This window comes from Spermophilus citellus (genome assembly GCF_964194105.1).
Source record: "Spermophilus citellus genome assembly, chromosome: 15".
In the NCBI taxonomy this organism is placed as follows: Eukaryota; Metazoa; Chordata; class Mammalia; order Rodentia; family Sciuridae; genus Spermophilus; species Spermophilus citellus.
In genome coordinates this window covers 33,536,018-33,553,512 of record NC_138195.1, presented here as the reverse complement: position 1 = coordinate 33,553,512, position 17,495 = coordinate 33,536,018, and the positions used below count along the sequence as shown (strand labels likewise).

General features: G+C 37.8%; 1 protein-coding gene across 3 annotated transcripts in view; it reads right to left on the bottom strand.

Annotated features, from left to right (window-relative positions):
• The window catches only part of BICC1 (BicC family RNA binding protein 1), a 296,610-nt gene that overhangs the window by 35,327 nt on the left and 243,788 nt on the right, over window positions 1-17,495 (bottom strand). For all 3 annotated transcript variants that reach the window (XM_081267022.1, XM_081267023.1, XM_081267024.1), the window contains exons 4-5: window positions 3,243-3,322; window positions 981-1,139 (exon numbers count right to left, since the gene is read on the bottom strand). In XM_081267022.1, the coding sequence (XP_081123148.1) occupies window positions 981-1,139; window positions 3,243-3,322 (239 nt within the window). The remainder of the gene's footprint in view (window positions 1-980; window positions 1,140-3,242; window positions 3,323-17,495) is intronic.

The window sequence follows — 17,495 nt, the reverse complement described above, 5'->3', positions numbered from 1 at the left end:
TCCCTTGGACTTACCTAAATCTTCATGGCCCCCATGAGGCCATCTTTATAATAATTCTTGTCCGTGGCATCTTTCTCTCTCTTGTTTAAACTCTTTACATATCATATATGGCCGCACTAAGTTCTCAAAATTTGAACTTCTCCCATACCAGCTGGTAAATAATCGCTGGTCCAACACAATTCTTCCTGCTTTCCCCTGGGATGCCGGAGCCTTCCCATGATCCATCAACTAAAGCATTAGTCTTGCACTGGGGTGAGAATACAGGAGCTCCACAACCCAGCTCTAAGGGCTGATGACTATGTCATAGCAGCTGTTAGACAATTTGAATGATATGCTTGCCTTTTATCATGGCTTTCGATTATCTAGTACCTTATACATACATTCGTTGTTGCCATTGGTGCCAACAGTTTCTGATGTTGTAATTTGCTTAGAAAAGATAATGCTTCCATATAACACAATTTTCACTACCTGTTCTTTGGGTATTGAAAATGCTCACATATGAACAGGTGAGTTCCAAACAGAAGAATCACAAAAAGTACATATGAACTTAATAGATACATAATTTGGCCAGTGTTCATAAGTGAAGCACTCATGCACTCTCTCTCAGAAGGTGATATGAGTAGCCCTGAGGACCCACTTCTGGATTTTTGCAGAGAATGGATAGGTCCTGGACTAGGCAAACTTCTACACCCTCTCCTGACTGACAGGCTCTTTCAGCCTTTTCTTACGGGCTCTATTTTATGACCATCAAATCCTTCTCTGATTCTACAGCCATTTAGAGATCAAGAGTTTAGGATCTACCTGCGATTCGTCCTCCAAAAGACACATCACCTTCAGTCTCTTTGCAGGGGTTCTACAATCTATATTGCACATCATCTACAGGGTTACATCTTTTGCTCTCATTTCTCAAAAAAGATATGCATACTGAAAATGAAGGCTGAAATTCATTCCATAAAAGTTCACGTGGGAAGATGAATCACCTGGTTGCTTTTCTCTGCTTGGTTATTCCTGTTGGAATCTGGAAAGTGGATGTGACACCCTGTTTCTTCCATCACTTTTTTGATATTGTTGCCACCTTTGCCAATCACGTGTGAGTGCTCTGTATGTGAAACATCCATCTTCAATGTGACCCGATTGCTCTACATGGAAACAATGTATTATTTCTTGATGCATGAAAAAGGAAGAACAGGGGCTGGGGATGTGGCTCAAGCGGTAGCGCGCTTGCCTGGCATGCGTGCAGCCCGGGTTCGATCCTCAGCACCACATACCAACAAAGATGTTGTGTCCGCCGAGAACTAAAAAATAAATATTAAAAATTCTCTCTCTCTCTCTCTCTCCTCTCTCACTCTCTCTTTAAAAAAAAAGGAAGGAATAACTACTCTCTAAACACTGTCCTTTTTTTTTCTGGGGGGGGGGGTACCAGGGATTTGATGCTTTGGGTATTAACAAAAGTTACAGATCCCTTAATAAAATCATCTCAATCTAAAATGCTCAATCCATCAATTTCTCTTTGGCTAAATAAAAATTTTTCATTTTTAGACAAATTTATCAGAATAGACAGATATCTTCTTTACCAAGATAATTTTGGGGGGAAACCGACATAAAGTCAGCTACAATTATAGATAAATTACTCATTTGTTCTTCAAAGACATTATTCATGAAACATTTAATTCAGATAACTAAAAATAGATTAAAACATAATTACAAGATTAAAGATATGCATGTTAGAGGAATATAAAAACCAAGAGAACAAACAACTAGAAATAAACTGTGAGTAATAGTTTTGTTTTCACAACTTCTATGTTGCTGTATGCTGAACTTTGTAAAATCTATTCCTCTTCCTAGAGGGAGGAAAGGAGAGGAAGAAACCATAAAGCATAGACCTGTGACAGCAAAATGGTTTAAGTAAATGAACACTGAGTAGATTAATTATATTAAAACAAAATGTAAAATTCCAGAACATGAAGAATAAATATACAGTAGTCATACTGAAATTAATATACTTAATTTTGGGTAGATGGATGTTGTAAAACTATAAAAACCAACATGAAACCCATTTGTATTTACAAAACTATGGCTGAACAGTCCTTAATAAGAAGTCTAATAAGACATTAAAAATATTGGTAATTTTCAATCTATATCCATTAATTATTTTGGTTTTTAAACTTAATTCTTTCAGTTTAACCTTTGAAACACAGTAAATAAATCCCACTTTTTTGGAGACTATTCTAAAAATATTTAGTAATTACAAGGTAGATAATTCTTAAAAGTATTTTTTTAATGTAAGAACAAAAGAAAGAAGAAAAACAGGTCAGAGACCACACAAATGAAATACCAAGTGGCAAAAAAAAAAAAAAAAAAATCTGCGGTAAACAATCAGCAGCCTGGATACAAATCCCACCTCTCCACTTAGCAGTTTGGGGATTTTGTGCCAACCACTATCTCTGTGCTAAGTTAGTTATGAAACTGAAACTAATATTTGTAAAATATATAAGGTGCTTAGTGAAGTGCCTGACATGTAATGTGATGAGTACAAATGTTCATGTATCTCAATATCCTGGATACCTCTCTCTCTGTTTCTTGCAGGAGAAAGAAAACACCTGCACAAGCGCAGACATCGGATTTCATGCCATCACACTGAAGACACAGCTTTACAAAGAAGATTCATTGTGATTTCCTAGTGGAGTGGTAAAGGCCAAGATACTACTCCTATAATATTTTTTCTTTCTTTATGGGGAATGAATGGGGACTGAACCCATGGGTGCTTTATTACTGAACTACATTCCAGAACTTTCAATTTTTTATTTTAAGATAGGGTCTAAGTTGCCAAGGCTGGCCTTGAACTTCTGGTCCTCCTGCCTCAGCTTCCCAAGTCACTGTGATAACAGGTGTGGTCCACCTCTCCCAGCTACCTACAATGTTTATCGTACACTATATTAACCAGCATCAACGTCTCTTTCTAAAGATGGTACGTACATATGCACACACATACACTGATCCACATACGTAAGTGTGTATGTATGTTATGGGTACTTATAGATGTTATTCAATTTCCCAGCATGGTGAACCTATTCAAATATTAAACAGAACTTTATATCCACTGTAGAATCACATGTGTTTATTTTAAAACCCACCATTCCTTTCTCCTGGTTTTCTTCTCCACATGGTTCTTTCATAACGGCATGAAGCAGCCCTTGCAGAGACAAGGTTCTGACATCTGAGTGTCCTTAATATTCACTTACTTTTGTGTCTAAGACAGACATGATCATTTCCTTGGCTTCTTTAACATCTTCTTTCTTTCCAGAAACCTTAATATGGGGATCTATAAGAAACCAGAAACAAAGGCTCATGGGAAATTCTCCAACTTTCCCAAACTCTGTATTGAAATTGTTACAACATAAAAAATGAGATTTTACAATATTTGCATCACTATAAGAGTGTTATCACTGTAATACAAATGAGCACATGGAAAATGCACAAATTGTGCATTTAATCTGTGGCTTTTTGCCTTCTGAAAACTGGCTAGGCCATTTAATTTAATTTTCTTTTTTTGCAAAGTAAGTATATAACTGCAAAGGAAATTTCATAATTATTTTTAAGAAAATGAGTCACTTATAAATTTAGCTTGTTAATTGAGCTCTTGCTACATTTGGGGTATATTCTAAGGGTTTGAATACATTTCTTGAATCCATACCACACCTTTGTTAATTAAAAACAAACAAACAACCTAAGGCATAAAGTGATTTAGTAAATTGCCCCAGAAAACCCCTCACTCAGAGACTTGGTTGTTAAAATGTCTTCCAACTCTGGATCCACACTTTATGTGCCAATTTAGAAGACATCTTCAGAGTTAGGGTTTACAGAGGTGGGGGGGGACCTTAATTTTCATTAAAAAAATATTTTCTACTTATCCAGAACTCTTACCAAGTGACTAATATTTGCTGTGTCTATTCTTTATTACTGAATTTTATATAGGAAAGCATTCACTCATTTGACAAATGTTTTCTAAATATCTATCCTGCACCAGGCACTGCTCCGGGCACCAGGAAATATGTTGGGGAAGAAAAAGATCCCTATCAACATAGAGAACTTGAGGCACCTTGTGAAAGAAGTAAAAAAACAAAACAAAAACCCCAAATACATTCTTTAATATATTAAAATATAAATTATTAAAAAAGAGGTGGGATGAGGAAAGCAAGACAAAGGGGTCAGGAGTACCAGCTATGGAAAGGGGAGAGGAGCGTACAGGACTCAGAAATAAGATCTGAGTAAAGTCATAAAGGAGGTGAGACAGTTGGGGCAGCTGGAATTTCCCAGGCAGAAGGAGATGAAAGCCCCAGTACAGAGACGAGCTCTTTAATTCTCTAACTAGGTTTTCAAGTCCTTGAGAAATCTGGGTGTTCTGTTACCTCACAGGTCAGCCTGATGCAGACCAAGGCCATTCTGAGGCAAGCAGAAAAGTTCTCGACTTAATAGTCTCAGTGATAAAGCTCAATAACAGAAAATTTATTGTAACTATCAACATCATTGACAACCGAACCCTCTTGATGCCTACAACATACCAACTTCTTTGCCAAGTCCTTTATGTCCTGTACTCAGTTTACTGAGTACCTTTCAGAATTAACACACAGTTCTGCCTGAGTCCTTTAATTCTTCTAAAGCATCAATTCTCTAGGATAAGGAACCAGAATCACCAGGTGGGGATTATAACTACACAACACATATTTCCCCTGTATTGTGATCTCCCTATCCCAGTCCAGAGAAAAATCAATGTCAGGCTAAGCCTACCATACTTTTTTTTTTTTGGGGGGGGGGGAATGGGGGCAGGTACCGGGGATTGAACTCAGGGGCACTTGACCACTGAGCCACATCCTCAGCTCTATTTTCTATTTTATTTAGAGACTAGGTCTTACTGAGTTGCTGAGCACCTCACTTTTGCTGAGGTTGGCTTTGGACTTGCTGTCTTTCTGCCTCAGCCTCCCGAGCCGCTGGGAAAAGCCCACCTTATTCTTAAGGTGCAACTGGGCAATGAGAAAGAGGGAAGGGGAGGGGAAGAATATTTTCTTACAGCTAATGGGTTATTCTTAGGATCAAGATGGTGAAATCATAGTTAAGAGCAGTGCCCCATGAAGCTTCAGAGTTCAGGAATGCTCTGGCCTTTTAGGGGTACATCCCAGCAGCCATGCTTGAATCAGCACCATCATCTCCAGCCCCTGCCCACTCCCTGGACTGTGTCTCCTGATGGTTGCTCTTGGCCTAGATACCACTCTTCCTCCTGTTTTTAAATCCCTCCTCTGACATCTGCCCTGTCAAAGGGACATGGTGATGATTAAAGATCTTAACACTGTTCAAAACTTCCTAAAATATTTAAATATCAGGTGTTATAAATAAAGGAGCCTAAGAATAGGGCACAACGGACGGCCAACCACCACAAGTTAGAAGAGAACCTGCAATATGACCTCTTATTCACAATGCTTGTCCCCTCCCGCATCCTAACAAGGACAGGCTGGCCTTCTCTCTATAATATGATGGATACTTTTCCCCTACGTCCATAATTCTTATGATGTTCATTGTAATTCCTCCAGGAAATATTTATATAAAAAGTTATCTGCATTCAAAATGACGATCCTCAACTTGGGTCTGCTTTTTTTTTCCCTACATTTTAATTTATTTAATTTTGTATTCTTTTATTTATTGGTTCTTTTAATTATACATAACAATAGGATTCATTTTGACATAATTATAAAAACATGTAATATAATTTATTCTAATTCAGTCCCAGTACTTCCCCTTTCCTTCCCCTCTTGCCTCCCTTCTATTCTACTGATCTTTCTATTTACTTATAGCTTCTTTTTAGTGTCTTGTGAATGTATATGATGCTGAGATTCACTATGGTATATTCATATATGTACAGAGAAAAGTTAGGTCACATTCATTACACTGTCTTTTTTTTATTGGTTGTTCACAACATTACAAAGCTCTTGACATATCATATTTCATACATTAGATTGAAGTGGGTTATGAACCCCCAATTTTACCCCAAATGCAGATTGCAGAATCACGTCAGTTACACATCCACAATTTTACATAATGCCCTATTAGTAATTGTTGTTTTCTGCTACCTTTCCTATCCCCTACTATCCCCCCTCCCCTCCCCTCCCATCTTCTCTCTCTACCCCATCTACTGTAATTCATTTCTCTCCTTGTTTATTTTCCCATTCCCCTCACAACCTCTTATATGTAATTTTGTATAGCAATGAGGGTCTCCCTTCATTTCCATGCAATTTCCCTTTTCTCTCTCTTTCCCTCCCATCTCATGTCCCTGCTATTGCCCTTCTCGGACTATTCCCTGAAGACCTTAAAAGAGCATGCATGCTACAGGGATACTGCCACATTGATGTTCATAGCAGCACAATTCACAATAGCTAGACTGTGGAACCAACCCAGATGCCCTTCAATAGATGAATGGATAAAAAAATGTGGCATTTATACACCATGGAATATTACGCAGCACTAAAAAAATGACAAAATCATGGAATTTGCAGGGAAATGGATGGCACTAGAGCAGATTATGCTTAGTGAAGCTAGCCAATCCCTAAAAAACAAATACCACTGTCTTTCCCTATCACATCCCTCCTCCCTTCCCTTCATTTTCTTGTCTACTCCACTGATGATGATGATTCTTCTTTTTTGTTTTTCCAAATCCAACACCCTTTATTTTGGATTAGCTTTCGCATATCAGAGAAAACATTAGTCCTTTGACTTTTGGGGACTGGCTTATTTTACTTAGGATGATAATTTACAGTTCCATCAATTTATCAGCAAATGCTATAGAGTCATTCCTTATGTCTAAGTAATACTCCACTGAGTGTGTATATATAAATTTTATTTATCCTTTCATCTACTGAAGGGCACCTAGATTGGCTCTGTAGCTTGGCTACTGTGAATTGTGTGGGTATAAACATTGATGTGGCTGTGTCACTACAGTATGCTGATTTTAAATCCCTTGAATATACATGGAGGAGTGGGATGGGTTATAAGATGGTTCCATTCCTGTTTTTTTCAGGAATCTCTATACTGCTTTCCAGAGTGGTTGCACCAATTTGCCATCCCAACAACAATATATGAGTGTATCTGTTATGGTTTGTATGTGATATGCCTCCCAAAGGCTCAAGTACAAGACAACACAAGGTGGTTTAGAGAAGAAATGATTGGGTTACGGGAACCTTGACCCGATCGGTGAATGAATCCCCTGATGGGATTAACTGAGTAGTGACTAAAGGCAGGTAGGGTATGGATGGAGAAGGTGGATCACTGTGGGCCCACCTTTGGGGTATATATTTGGTTTTGGGTGAGTGGAGTCTCTCTCTCTCTGCTTCAAGATCATCATGTGACCTGCTTCCCTCTGCCATACTTTTTGCCATGATGTCCTGCCTCATCTTGAGCCCCAAAGAATGGATCCAGTTCTCTATGAACTGAGACCTCTGAAATCATGAAACCCTAAATAAAGTGTTCTTCCTCTAAAATATTTCTTTCCCAGTCTTTTAGTCACAACAGCAATAAAAGCTGACTAAAACAGTACTCTTTTTCCCTACATCCTTTCCAACATTTATTATTACTTTTATTCTTGATAACTGCCATTATGACTGGAGTGAGATAAAATCTCAGTGCAGTTTTAATTTACAGTTCCATAATTACTAGATATTTTGAACACTTTTCACATATCTGTTGAGCATTCATATTTCTTCTTTTCAGAAGTTATCTATTTAGCTCCTTTGCCCATTTATTGATTGGGTGATTTGGGGGTTTTTGGTGTTAAGTTTTTTGAGTTCTTTTATATCCCGGAGATTAATGCCCTATCTGAGAAACAGGTGAGAAAGATTTTCTCACATTCTGTAGGCTCTCTGTTCACACTTTTGATTGGTTCCTTTGCTGTGAAGAAGCTTTTTAATTTAATGCCATCCCATTTATTAACTTTTGATTTTACTTCTTATGCTTTAGAAATCTTGTTAAGGAAGTTGGTTCCTGTGCTGACATGTTGGAGTGTTGGGCCTACATTTTTCTTCTAGCAGCTGCAGGGTCTCTGGTCTAATGCCTGGGTCTTTGGTCCACTTTGAGTTTTGTGCAGGGTAGAGATAAGGGTGAAGTTTCATTCTACAACGTATGAATTTCCAATTTTTCGATCTTGGGGTTTGCATTTCTGCTGGCTGACACTGGCACTAATCCACCCTGAAAATGCATTAATATAGCACTGGTCTGAGGTGAGCCCAGTCTTCTCAAACCTGGCCTGCACATCACACTTGCCTCAGCACCTGCTGAAATACGGGGTTTCTCGAGATTCTTACCAAGAATATGAAACTGGAGATTAAATCATATGAGAATTTTTAACTGTAATCTCTATGAACTGGCCCAACACACATGACAAAATGCTTCTATATAAGTATTTTTCTCACACACACACAATAAAGGGTAAGTAGTGATTGGCATGATAACCTGTAAACCTCCTATTTTACAGGTTAGATAATCACATCAAAATTCCTATGGACCAGGAAGCCTTAGATCCCAGTTTAAGGAAAAATCTGTCTATCATCTCTGCATCAACTGAACAATAAACGGATAAAAAGCAAAACCCTTGATAGAATGGACTTTATTTCAAAGTAAAAGAGCACCATCTAGTGACCAAGAAATAAATGACCAATGAACACAAAGACAAGCACGTGTGTACACACATCAGTCACCAACACTTAACACCAAATTGTCTCCAGAAACTGAATCAGTGGGGGTTGGAGGTGGGGCTGGGAAGTGGTCTTTAAAATTATCAAGTGTAATAAGGGCAGATAAAAATAAATATGATGTATTAGATAAACGTATTAGATGGCTAATATGGCTAATAGTGCTGTATTTTTCATTGTTTCACTCTTGCTTAAAAGATATATAAGTATATACATACATATATGTGTGTGTGTGTGTGTGTGTATTCCAAGTTTATCTTGCCCCAAATTAATTACTTTTAAGGATAACTCAAATTCAAGCATGAAAATATTGAGACACTTCCTCTAAAAATAATATCAGTTACTTTAACTAACCCTCAAGCTCCATGAACACAGGAATTGATCAGATCTTACTCGGTTCTGTAATAGCCACAGGGTCAAACAAGTAGCAAGTACTCCGCACACTGCAGCTGAATACACTGATGGCTCCCACATTGTAGGAAACGGCTAACGGCAGAGGAAGGAGATGAAGATTTAGAGGAAGAGTTTAAATCTCATATCCAAGTTGACCATTCGACCTTCTAGTCTCCAAACAATTATTACTTCAGATATTCTGACCTTAGTACCTAAAGAAAAATATGGGAAGTGTCAGCTATTCTTCCAGATTTTTGGTTTTTAGACTCCTCTTCCAGCCATCTGCTCACCTCCCACTGGAAGAGAGCAGGACCAGACAGTAATCCCACCTTCACCAAGTTAACTGGCAGCTGCCATGGGCATGCACATGAAATGGAGATTTCATATATGAGTACTATGAAAGAAAAAACTACTCAGCCTTTTTGTACAGTCAAACCTTTCCCCCCACCCAAAGGGTTCTCGTGACTTCCATCTGGAAATTCATGAGGATTTGATAAAGCAGCAAATTATTTTCATAGAACAACTGCTAAAATCATATTTTCAATAAAAATAAATATTTAAAAGTGGGGATGTTTTTATGAACTTAAGTGAAGCTTAATTATGGTTTTAAAAAGATCGTCTCTTGGTACTCTGGTTTCTACTCCAGTTTTCCATTCTTGGAGGCTTTCCCATCCCAAGAAACATTGGTGAATATTTTATTGCCTTTTCCTTCTCTCCACAAACCTAAGTAAGCCTCCTTCCACTTCATTCCTATCTCACAGGAAAACCTACAGAAAATACTTATGGCAGCCATTTGCGATTATTGCACTATGGGAAGAAACATGCTACTGACATATAATGAATTTAAGCCATCAATCTTTCACCAGCAATCTGTTTCTGCTACTTTCCCGGGTCCACGATTGAATGTTTCTGAGTGAAAGATTCAAACCCCCAAATTCAGTCTTTCATTCTCAGCCTGTTCCTACAAAAAGCAGCAGAAAATCCCTGGAGTCAGCCCTCCCCTCCTTCCACTCACAATACCCTGAAATAAAATCATCCTATCAGAGTTGCACCTTTTTTTTTTTTTTAAATGGGAAAATGCCCCATATCATGGCCTGAAATCAGAAAGGCTTTGGTACATTTATGCACATAAACAAACTATCAAACAAGTCTTGAATCCACAAAGAAAAGATCAGCAGGCAGAATTCCCTTTCCCTGACCCTAGAGCTCCTTTCACTTTTGTTTCAAGTGTAATTTCTTCCTGAAGACCTTGAGCCTCCACAGCCACTGGAGACACTGGCTGAGCACCAGGTCTATCAGGAGTGGTCAGGGTGGATAAGCAGAAGGTAGCAGCTCCAGCTTCCTCTGAAATTCACTGCCACCAACAACCCACAGGTAATTCCAAAAGAGTAACAGACAGTTTGTTTGTTTATTTGTTTAAATCAGGTTTGGAACTGGAAAGGTTTTAGATTTTCTTCCTTCAGATTTCGGAATATTTGTATATATATACAATGAGATATCCTGGATATGGGATCCAAGTCTAAACACAAAACTGATTTATTTCATATATTCTTTATACACATGGCCTGAAGTTAATTTTCTATACTTTTTAAAAGATGCCTATGCTTTTTAATTGGTCCTTTTTAGTTATACATAACATTAGGATTCGTCTTGTAATAATTGTACAGAATATAATTTGTTCTAATTCAGCCCCCAATATTTCCCCTTTCCCTCCTCTCCTCCCTCCCCCTATTCCCTTCCCTCTACTAATCTTTCTGCTATTTACCTACAGGTTTTTTTTTTTGTTGTTGTTGTTTTTTAATTAGTGACTCGTGTTTTGACTACAACAGTCCCTTGAGGTCAGGTGTGGAGAGTCATGTTTTTACTCAAAAAGTTTGGGATTTTGGAGCATTCTGGATTCCAGATTTTTTGGATTATGAATGCTCAACCTGTAAAAGCAAGACTATGGCCCTAGGTTTAGAATTTCTGCCAAATAGTCAATTATATCAAGTCTCAGGAAAAGCCTCAGACATTTTGAGGACACTGGCTGACATGGAATAACACAGGGAAAAGTCAGGAATGCCATATACCTAACACACATGCACTAACATTTAATGACTGACTCTGCAGCTGGCTGAAGATTCCCTTCATATTGTGGTAGAAATATATGGACTCCACAGCCAATCCCAAGTTAGCCATTAAAAAGCCCAGTCATGGGCGGGGGCTGAGGCTCAGTGGTAGAGCACTTGCCTGGCATGTGTGAGGCACTGGGCTCAATTCTCAGCACCACATATAAATACATAAATAAAATAAATGTCTATCAACAACTAAAAAAATATTTTTTTAAAAAAGTGCTAAAAAAAAAAAGCTCTGTCACTTTGAAAAGACTGAATCTCTGGAGTATTGTTTATTTTTCAAAAATATGGAGATTTGATCAGATCATTGCTATACTTCCTTAAAAATCCAAATTTCTTTGGTATAAAAACAGTACTAGAAGGTTCTCTAGTCTGATAAACTTCATTTTACAGTTTTTGGGAGTTTCATGATACTAAATATCTAAATGTCCCCAAGAACCACAAGCTATGAGTGATCAACACAACATAGTGCTCTTCCTGGATAGACAAAGAGCAGCCTCAAATGTTGGTGACAGATGACAACCAGCTTCAGAAATGGTGGCTTGGCCTTTCCTTCTGTTTTGCACAAAGAGTGTATAATTTTGTATCAAAGTCACAGCTCAGATTTGGGGGGGGGCACTAGGGATTGAACCCCAGAGTGCTTTACCACCAAGCCACAACCCTATCCCTTTTCATTTTATTTTGAGACTGGGTCTCATTAAGTTGCTTAGGACCTCATTCAATGGCTGAGGCTGGCTTTGAATTTGCAATTCTCCTGCCTCAGCCTCCTGGGATTATAATTGTCCACAGCTCAGAACGTGATGCCATCTACTATGTCTGCTGTTTTGATCACTTTTCCTTTTGGTTGGCAAGTTGCTTTAGTGATCAGGAAATGTGAATTCAAGTCATGGGCAACTAGCCACCCCCGCCCCCCGCCCCATATTTTACTGTGTAAAAAGTAGGTTTCTCTGTCTCTTGAGAAACACTTTCCTTTTAAACAAAAACTTGACATAGGTCAAACAACATACAAATATCACATTTTTTACATGAAGATAAAAAGATGGAGAAAACTTTGATAGATTAAACCTGACTGGAAGTGATTTTAGAAGAATGAAGCAGAACAACAGGATGCCAAAGTATTTTCATTTTATTGTGGAACCAGTATTACAGATTCCACATTTTTTCCAGGAATAATATTTGACAAGAATTCTAAAATTAAAAAAAATAAGATTAAGAATATATAACTAGAGGGGGTAGAAGTGGAAGAGCTCCAGTTATACATACTTTAAGGCAAAATGCTGGCAAGTAGCTAGAACATGTGAGATGGTACAACTGGGATTTCTGTTGTAGGCCTTCCTTATACCAACTATGGTAAGGCAGAGAATCACCCTTGTTTACCTTGTCAATCTAAACATCATGAGGCCCTATGACAACCTCTATCAAAATTTCACTTGACAGAATAAAACTTAATACTCACTAGAGAAAGTGTGTTCTTGACATGATAGAGACACGAGTAAATCAAAAGAAAGAAAGCATGGTAGGTTTCTCAAGACACTTTTCAGCTCAATTTTTTGTGGTCATGACTAAAGATGAAGGAACCTCATAATACAGCATTGAGTACTTCAGATAGGTTCTATCTGAATACAAAAAAAGAATGGGAGGTACATTTAGGTACCAAGACGGAGCCCACTCTTCATCAGTTGGTTAGGAAAGAGCTACCAGCCTGTGAAAACCCAAAGGTAGCTGGAAAATAAATGAAGACTTTTTGCTGATGAACGACCAGCTTTCCTAAATAATCAGCAACAAAATAGTTCAAAAGTTAATGATGTAATCTACTTAAAACAGTTCTCCTCTGGTCTTTCAACTTGAGGAGGAAATAAGACATAAAGGAGGGGGGGGGGATGTGGCTCAAGCGGTAGCGCGCTCACCTGGCATGCTTGCCGCCTGGGTTCAATCCTCAGCACCACATACAAACAAAGATGTTGTGTCCGCCAAATAAATAAATAAATATATTTTTTTTTAAAAAAAGACATAAAGGAGGGACAAGGTAAATTGCACACATGCTTCTTCTCTGTTAAAATTCCTATGTGACTTATCAAAGTTGTTTAATCAGAAACAGAGTTATGGGAACTCAGCAAAAACCTAGAAATAATCTCAGAAAAGAACAACGAAAAGCAAACAAAATATGAAGCAAAATCAAGGCATACCAGATGAAATAATCAAGAACAGATGTATTTAAGGAGTCTGAGAATTAAAAAAGGATAAACCACCTTATCTTATAAACCACTTTATCTTACACAGTATAAACTAAACTCGAAGTATAACCCCAGAGTTGATGTTCAGGTAGAAGAAGGGCATTCACAAATTCAAAGCACAAGATAAACCTAGCTTCGGAACATGGAGTATGGAAAAAGAAAGTGAAAAACACAAAGCCTAACTCAATTAGCTTCCTGCAGTCTTTTGGCATCTAAGTTCTATATTCCAGAGATAAGGAAGAGGATTCTGGGGAGGAGGAGTAGAAACTAAGTGCCAGGAGGAATCATCTGAGTGATGTGTATGTAACAATTCTACAGAAAGCCAGGTAGTGCTAGGTCACTACAGGGAGGATGTCACGCATGTCCATTCTAGGGATGGACAACTCTTTTGAACCATGCAATGAAGCCCAAGTAATGCCACAGTGATGCAGGACCCAGGACAAGGAGGGATACAGAAAAGAGAGCTGACCCGAACACTGGCTTTCTGGAATGGCAATGGAATCCCAGTCCTGATAATAGTCCTTTTGATAAAAGAGGGTACACTGTTTAGAGAGGATGAAAGAATGTGCCAGGATAAAGGATCCTCAGGAAATTGTATTGAGATAACAGCAACTTATGTAAGAGCCAGCAGTGACTAATATTCATTCCCTCTCCAAGGAATACTGATGTTCACAGTGTACAAGACAGGTCCCAGAGGTACTGCCTGCCGTCTAAACCCAAAGTGCTGTAATCTGTAGCCAGGGCAGATTGTTCCTTTTCACAACAGCTGGGACTATTCATGAAAAATCTTATTAGCACACAACTGCTGGCTGCCATTACAGAATAAGCCACCACATTTAAGGGTTCACACACAGGAGACAAGAAAGCTCTGTAAATAAAGACATGATCACATCACACCAGGTGTGTGATCTCTTCATGTCTGTCCTCCTAAGAAATCTAAAAATTAAAAGTGCTTTCTTTGAAATCATCCAAGGCACAATAAAGGGAGTATACAGAAAACAGCAAAACTCCTAGGAATTTAGTTCCAAAAATAACAACCTCAGACTGGTATTGAAATTCTTCACATTTCTCATCTTTTGGTAAGATCTAGTGAGAAAGTTTGATATGGTACTATGAAGAGGAGCTAATTATGGGCTCAGCTCACTCTGTCAAAGACTGTTTCAAGTGATTCACGACCTTAAGAAAATTGGAAATTTTCACAAAAATAAAAAATGCCTAATATTAGGTTGATGGACCTTATGGATCAAAATTATCATTTGGGAAATACCTATTTGTCAATCTTTTCCTCTTACTCTCCACTTTTACAGACTACATGAGTAACTGTTAGTACCCACCCCTCATGAAGCCACATATTCTTTTCAATTGCATATCGAGTTTTTTCTCCTACCTTTTGGTAACTGATTCGGCTACATAGGAACCAGGAATACATACCAGGCTCCATAGGAATCTCTCAGTCTTAACAGATGTATATTTTCTGAGAAAATTAGTATAATTTACTTTCTTTAGTAACTTCAAAATAGTCCTTTATTTTTCTTAACAGTCACTAATATGGCAGTATGTAAAAATGTGATGTGTAACCGATGTGATTCTGCAATCTGTATTTGGGGTAAAAATGGGAGTTCATAACCCACTTGATTCTAATGTATGAAATATGATTTGTCAAGAGCTTTGTAATGTTGTGAACATCCAATAAATTAAAAAAAATAAAAAATAAAAAAAATAAAAAAAAGAAGTAAAAGAGAAAAAAAAATCTAAATTTTTCTTGAAGCTAAAAATTTTTAAATAATGATTAATGGAGCATTTATACAAAGGTAATATTCCTGCTGACCTTCTGTGTGTGTGTGTGTGTGTGTGTGTGTGTGTGTGTGTGTAGTGTTGGGGATGGAACTCAAGGTCTACTGCAAGTTCTCTACCACTGAGCTACATCTCCAACCCCTTGATTACCTTCAATAATGGAAATTTCAATCATCAAAGCTAACTCTTTCCTTAAGAGAAAAAAGGAGCTGCTTATAATTAATTACAGAAAACAAATATTATCTGTTAAAGGAAACAAATTAGTCCCATTCTTCTAACAACAAAGATGATCTTTTAAAATCATTTTTTCCATACAAAGATCTCCTATAAATCAAGACAAAAAACAATAAGTGTCCCATTAGAAAACGGGTAGAAGACATGAATAAATAATTCAATAGAAAAATGGTAAACAAATATATAAAGATGAATAAAGTTCACCGTCATTCTTTCTTAAAATTGAAATGTTTTTTAAATTTTTTAAGATCAATAAAGCATATGGTTAAACCCTCAACCATACTCTAGTGGAGACAAATATTGGTGTCAAATCCTCAAAAGCAGAAAGGATCACACTTTCACAATGAGGATCATGATTTCTTTTTTTTTTTTTAATTTATTGTTGGTCGTTCAAAACGTTACAAAGTTCTTAATATATCATATTTCACAATTTGATTCAAGTGGGTTATGAACTCCCATTTTTACCCCGTATACCGATTGCTGTATCACATCAGTTACACTTCCATTGATTTACATATTGCCATTCTAGTGACTGATGTATTCTGCTGTTTATCCTATTCTCTACTATCCCCCTTCCCCTCCCCTCCCCTCCCCTCCCCTTTTCTCTCTCATTTTAAGGATACAGTTAAGAAGAGACCAACCAGCTGGGTGCAGTAGCTCAAATCTGTAATCTCAGAGTCTTAGGAGGCTGAGGCTAGAGGATCCAAGTTCCAGACCAGACTCAGCAACTTAGTGAGACCCTAAGCAACTAGTGAGATCATATCTCAAACTGAAAAATAAAAAAAGTGCTGGGGATATGGCTCCGTCACCACTGAGCTCTAGGTTCAATTTCCGGTACGGGAAAAAAAAAAGAAAAGAAGAAGAAAAAGAGGAGGAAGAAGACAACCAAATTAATAGTGATTATTTCTAAATCACAGAGCCACAGGTAATTTTTATTTTATGCTTCAAGCTCTTCTATATGTTCCATCATGAACATTTATAATGTGGAAAAGACACTCATACCTTAAAAGATCATCCATATCAATAGTGAGAAGATCAACTCTCAAATTACATCCTTGTACTTTAGAAGAAAATAGTATGTAAGTCAGAACTTTTTATTTTCCAAGTACAATGTTTGAAGAAAAATTTCCTTAAAAATCAAGACCTTTAAATGATAATGAAAATAAAGCTTTCTCCATTAGAATGAAAAGTTCCTGGAGTTGGGGATTTAGCTCAGTGGCAGAGTGCCTGCCGAACATGCACAAGACCCTGAGTTCAGTCCTTGACCCTAAAAAGAAAGAAGAAAAGTTCCTTCTTTCTCATTGCAAAATTCTGTGACAGGCTTTTTGCCAGGTTGTTCCTCAACTTTATCTCTTGTTATTTGCTGTGCTATTACTCTTAATATTTTACTAACATATTTTGGCTCTGAATGCAAAATTCCCAAGTGACACAGCAGCAAGAGTATTCAATGATGGCGTTAACTACCACTGAAAGGCCTGGCTCGAAGAGGGTTCGAATAGTTGGTGAAGGCCATATGTTTATGGTCACCAGTAACTTTCACATGGAATTCTTTTAAAAATTTATGGCCACCTCTTTCTTCCTCTTCAGTAATGGTTTCCAAAATAAATGGAAACAAGGGCAATCCTGGTTGTGGGGGTATAGTGCTCTTTCTATAAAGAATTTTCCAATTCTTTCCTTGCTTGTCCCCCAAGCAAGGCCACTTAGAAAAGCAATATTTATGTATCATTTTCAGGGTAGAATTATACCATCTACTAATGGTAAGTTAACAGTAACCTCAGAGACGATGATGCTCTCATAACAATTTCACCAGGAAGGCACCTAAAAAGATCAGTTCTTTGTCTTGTGACAAAGTCTGAGAGTTGTCAATGGTGTCTGATGATGCTCCATTTGCCCCGGCCACAAGGCCATTCTGTCTTTTGCTCTGCCTGCTTCTTCTCAGGATGCTGCAAGTCCTCTGGCAGCAGCTGCATGGTTCCATAACACGATTCCACCGA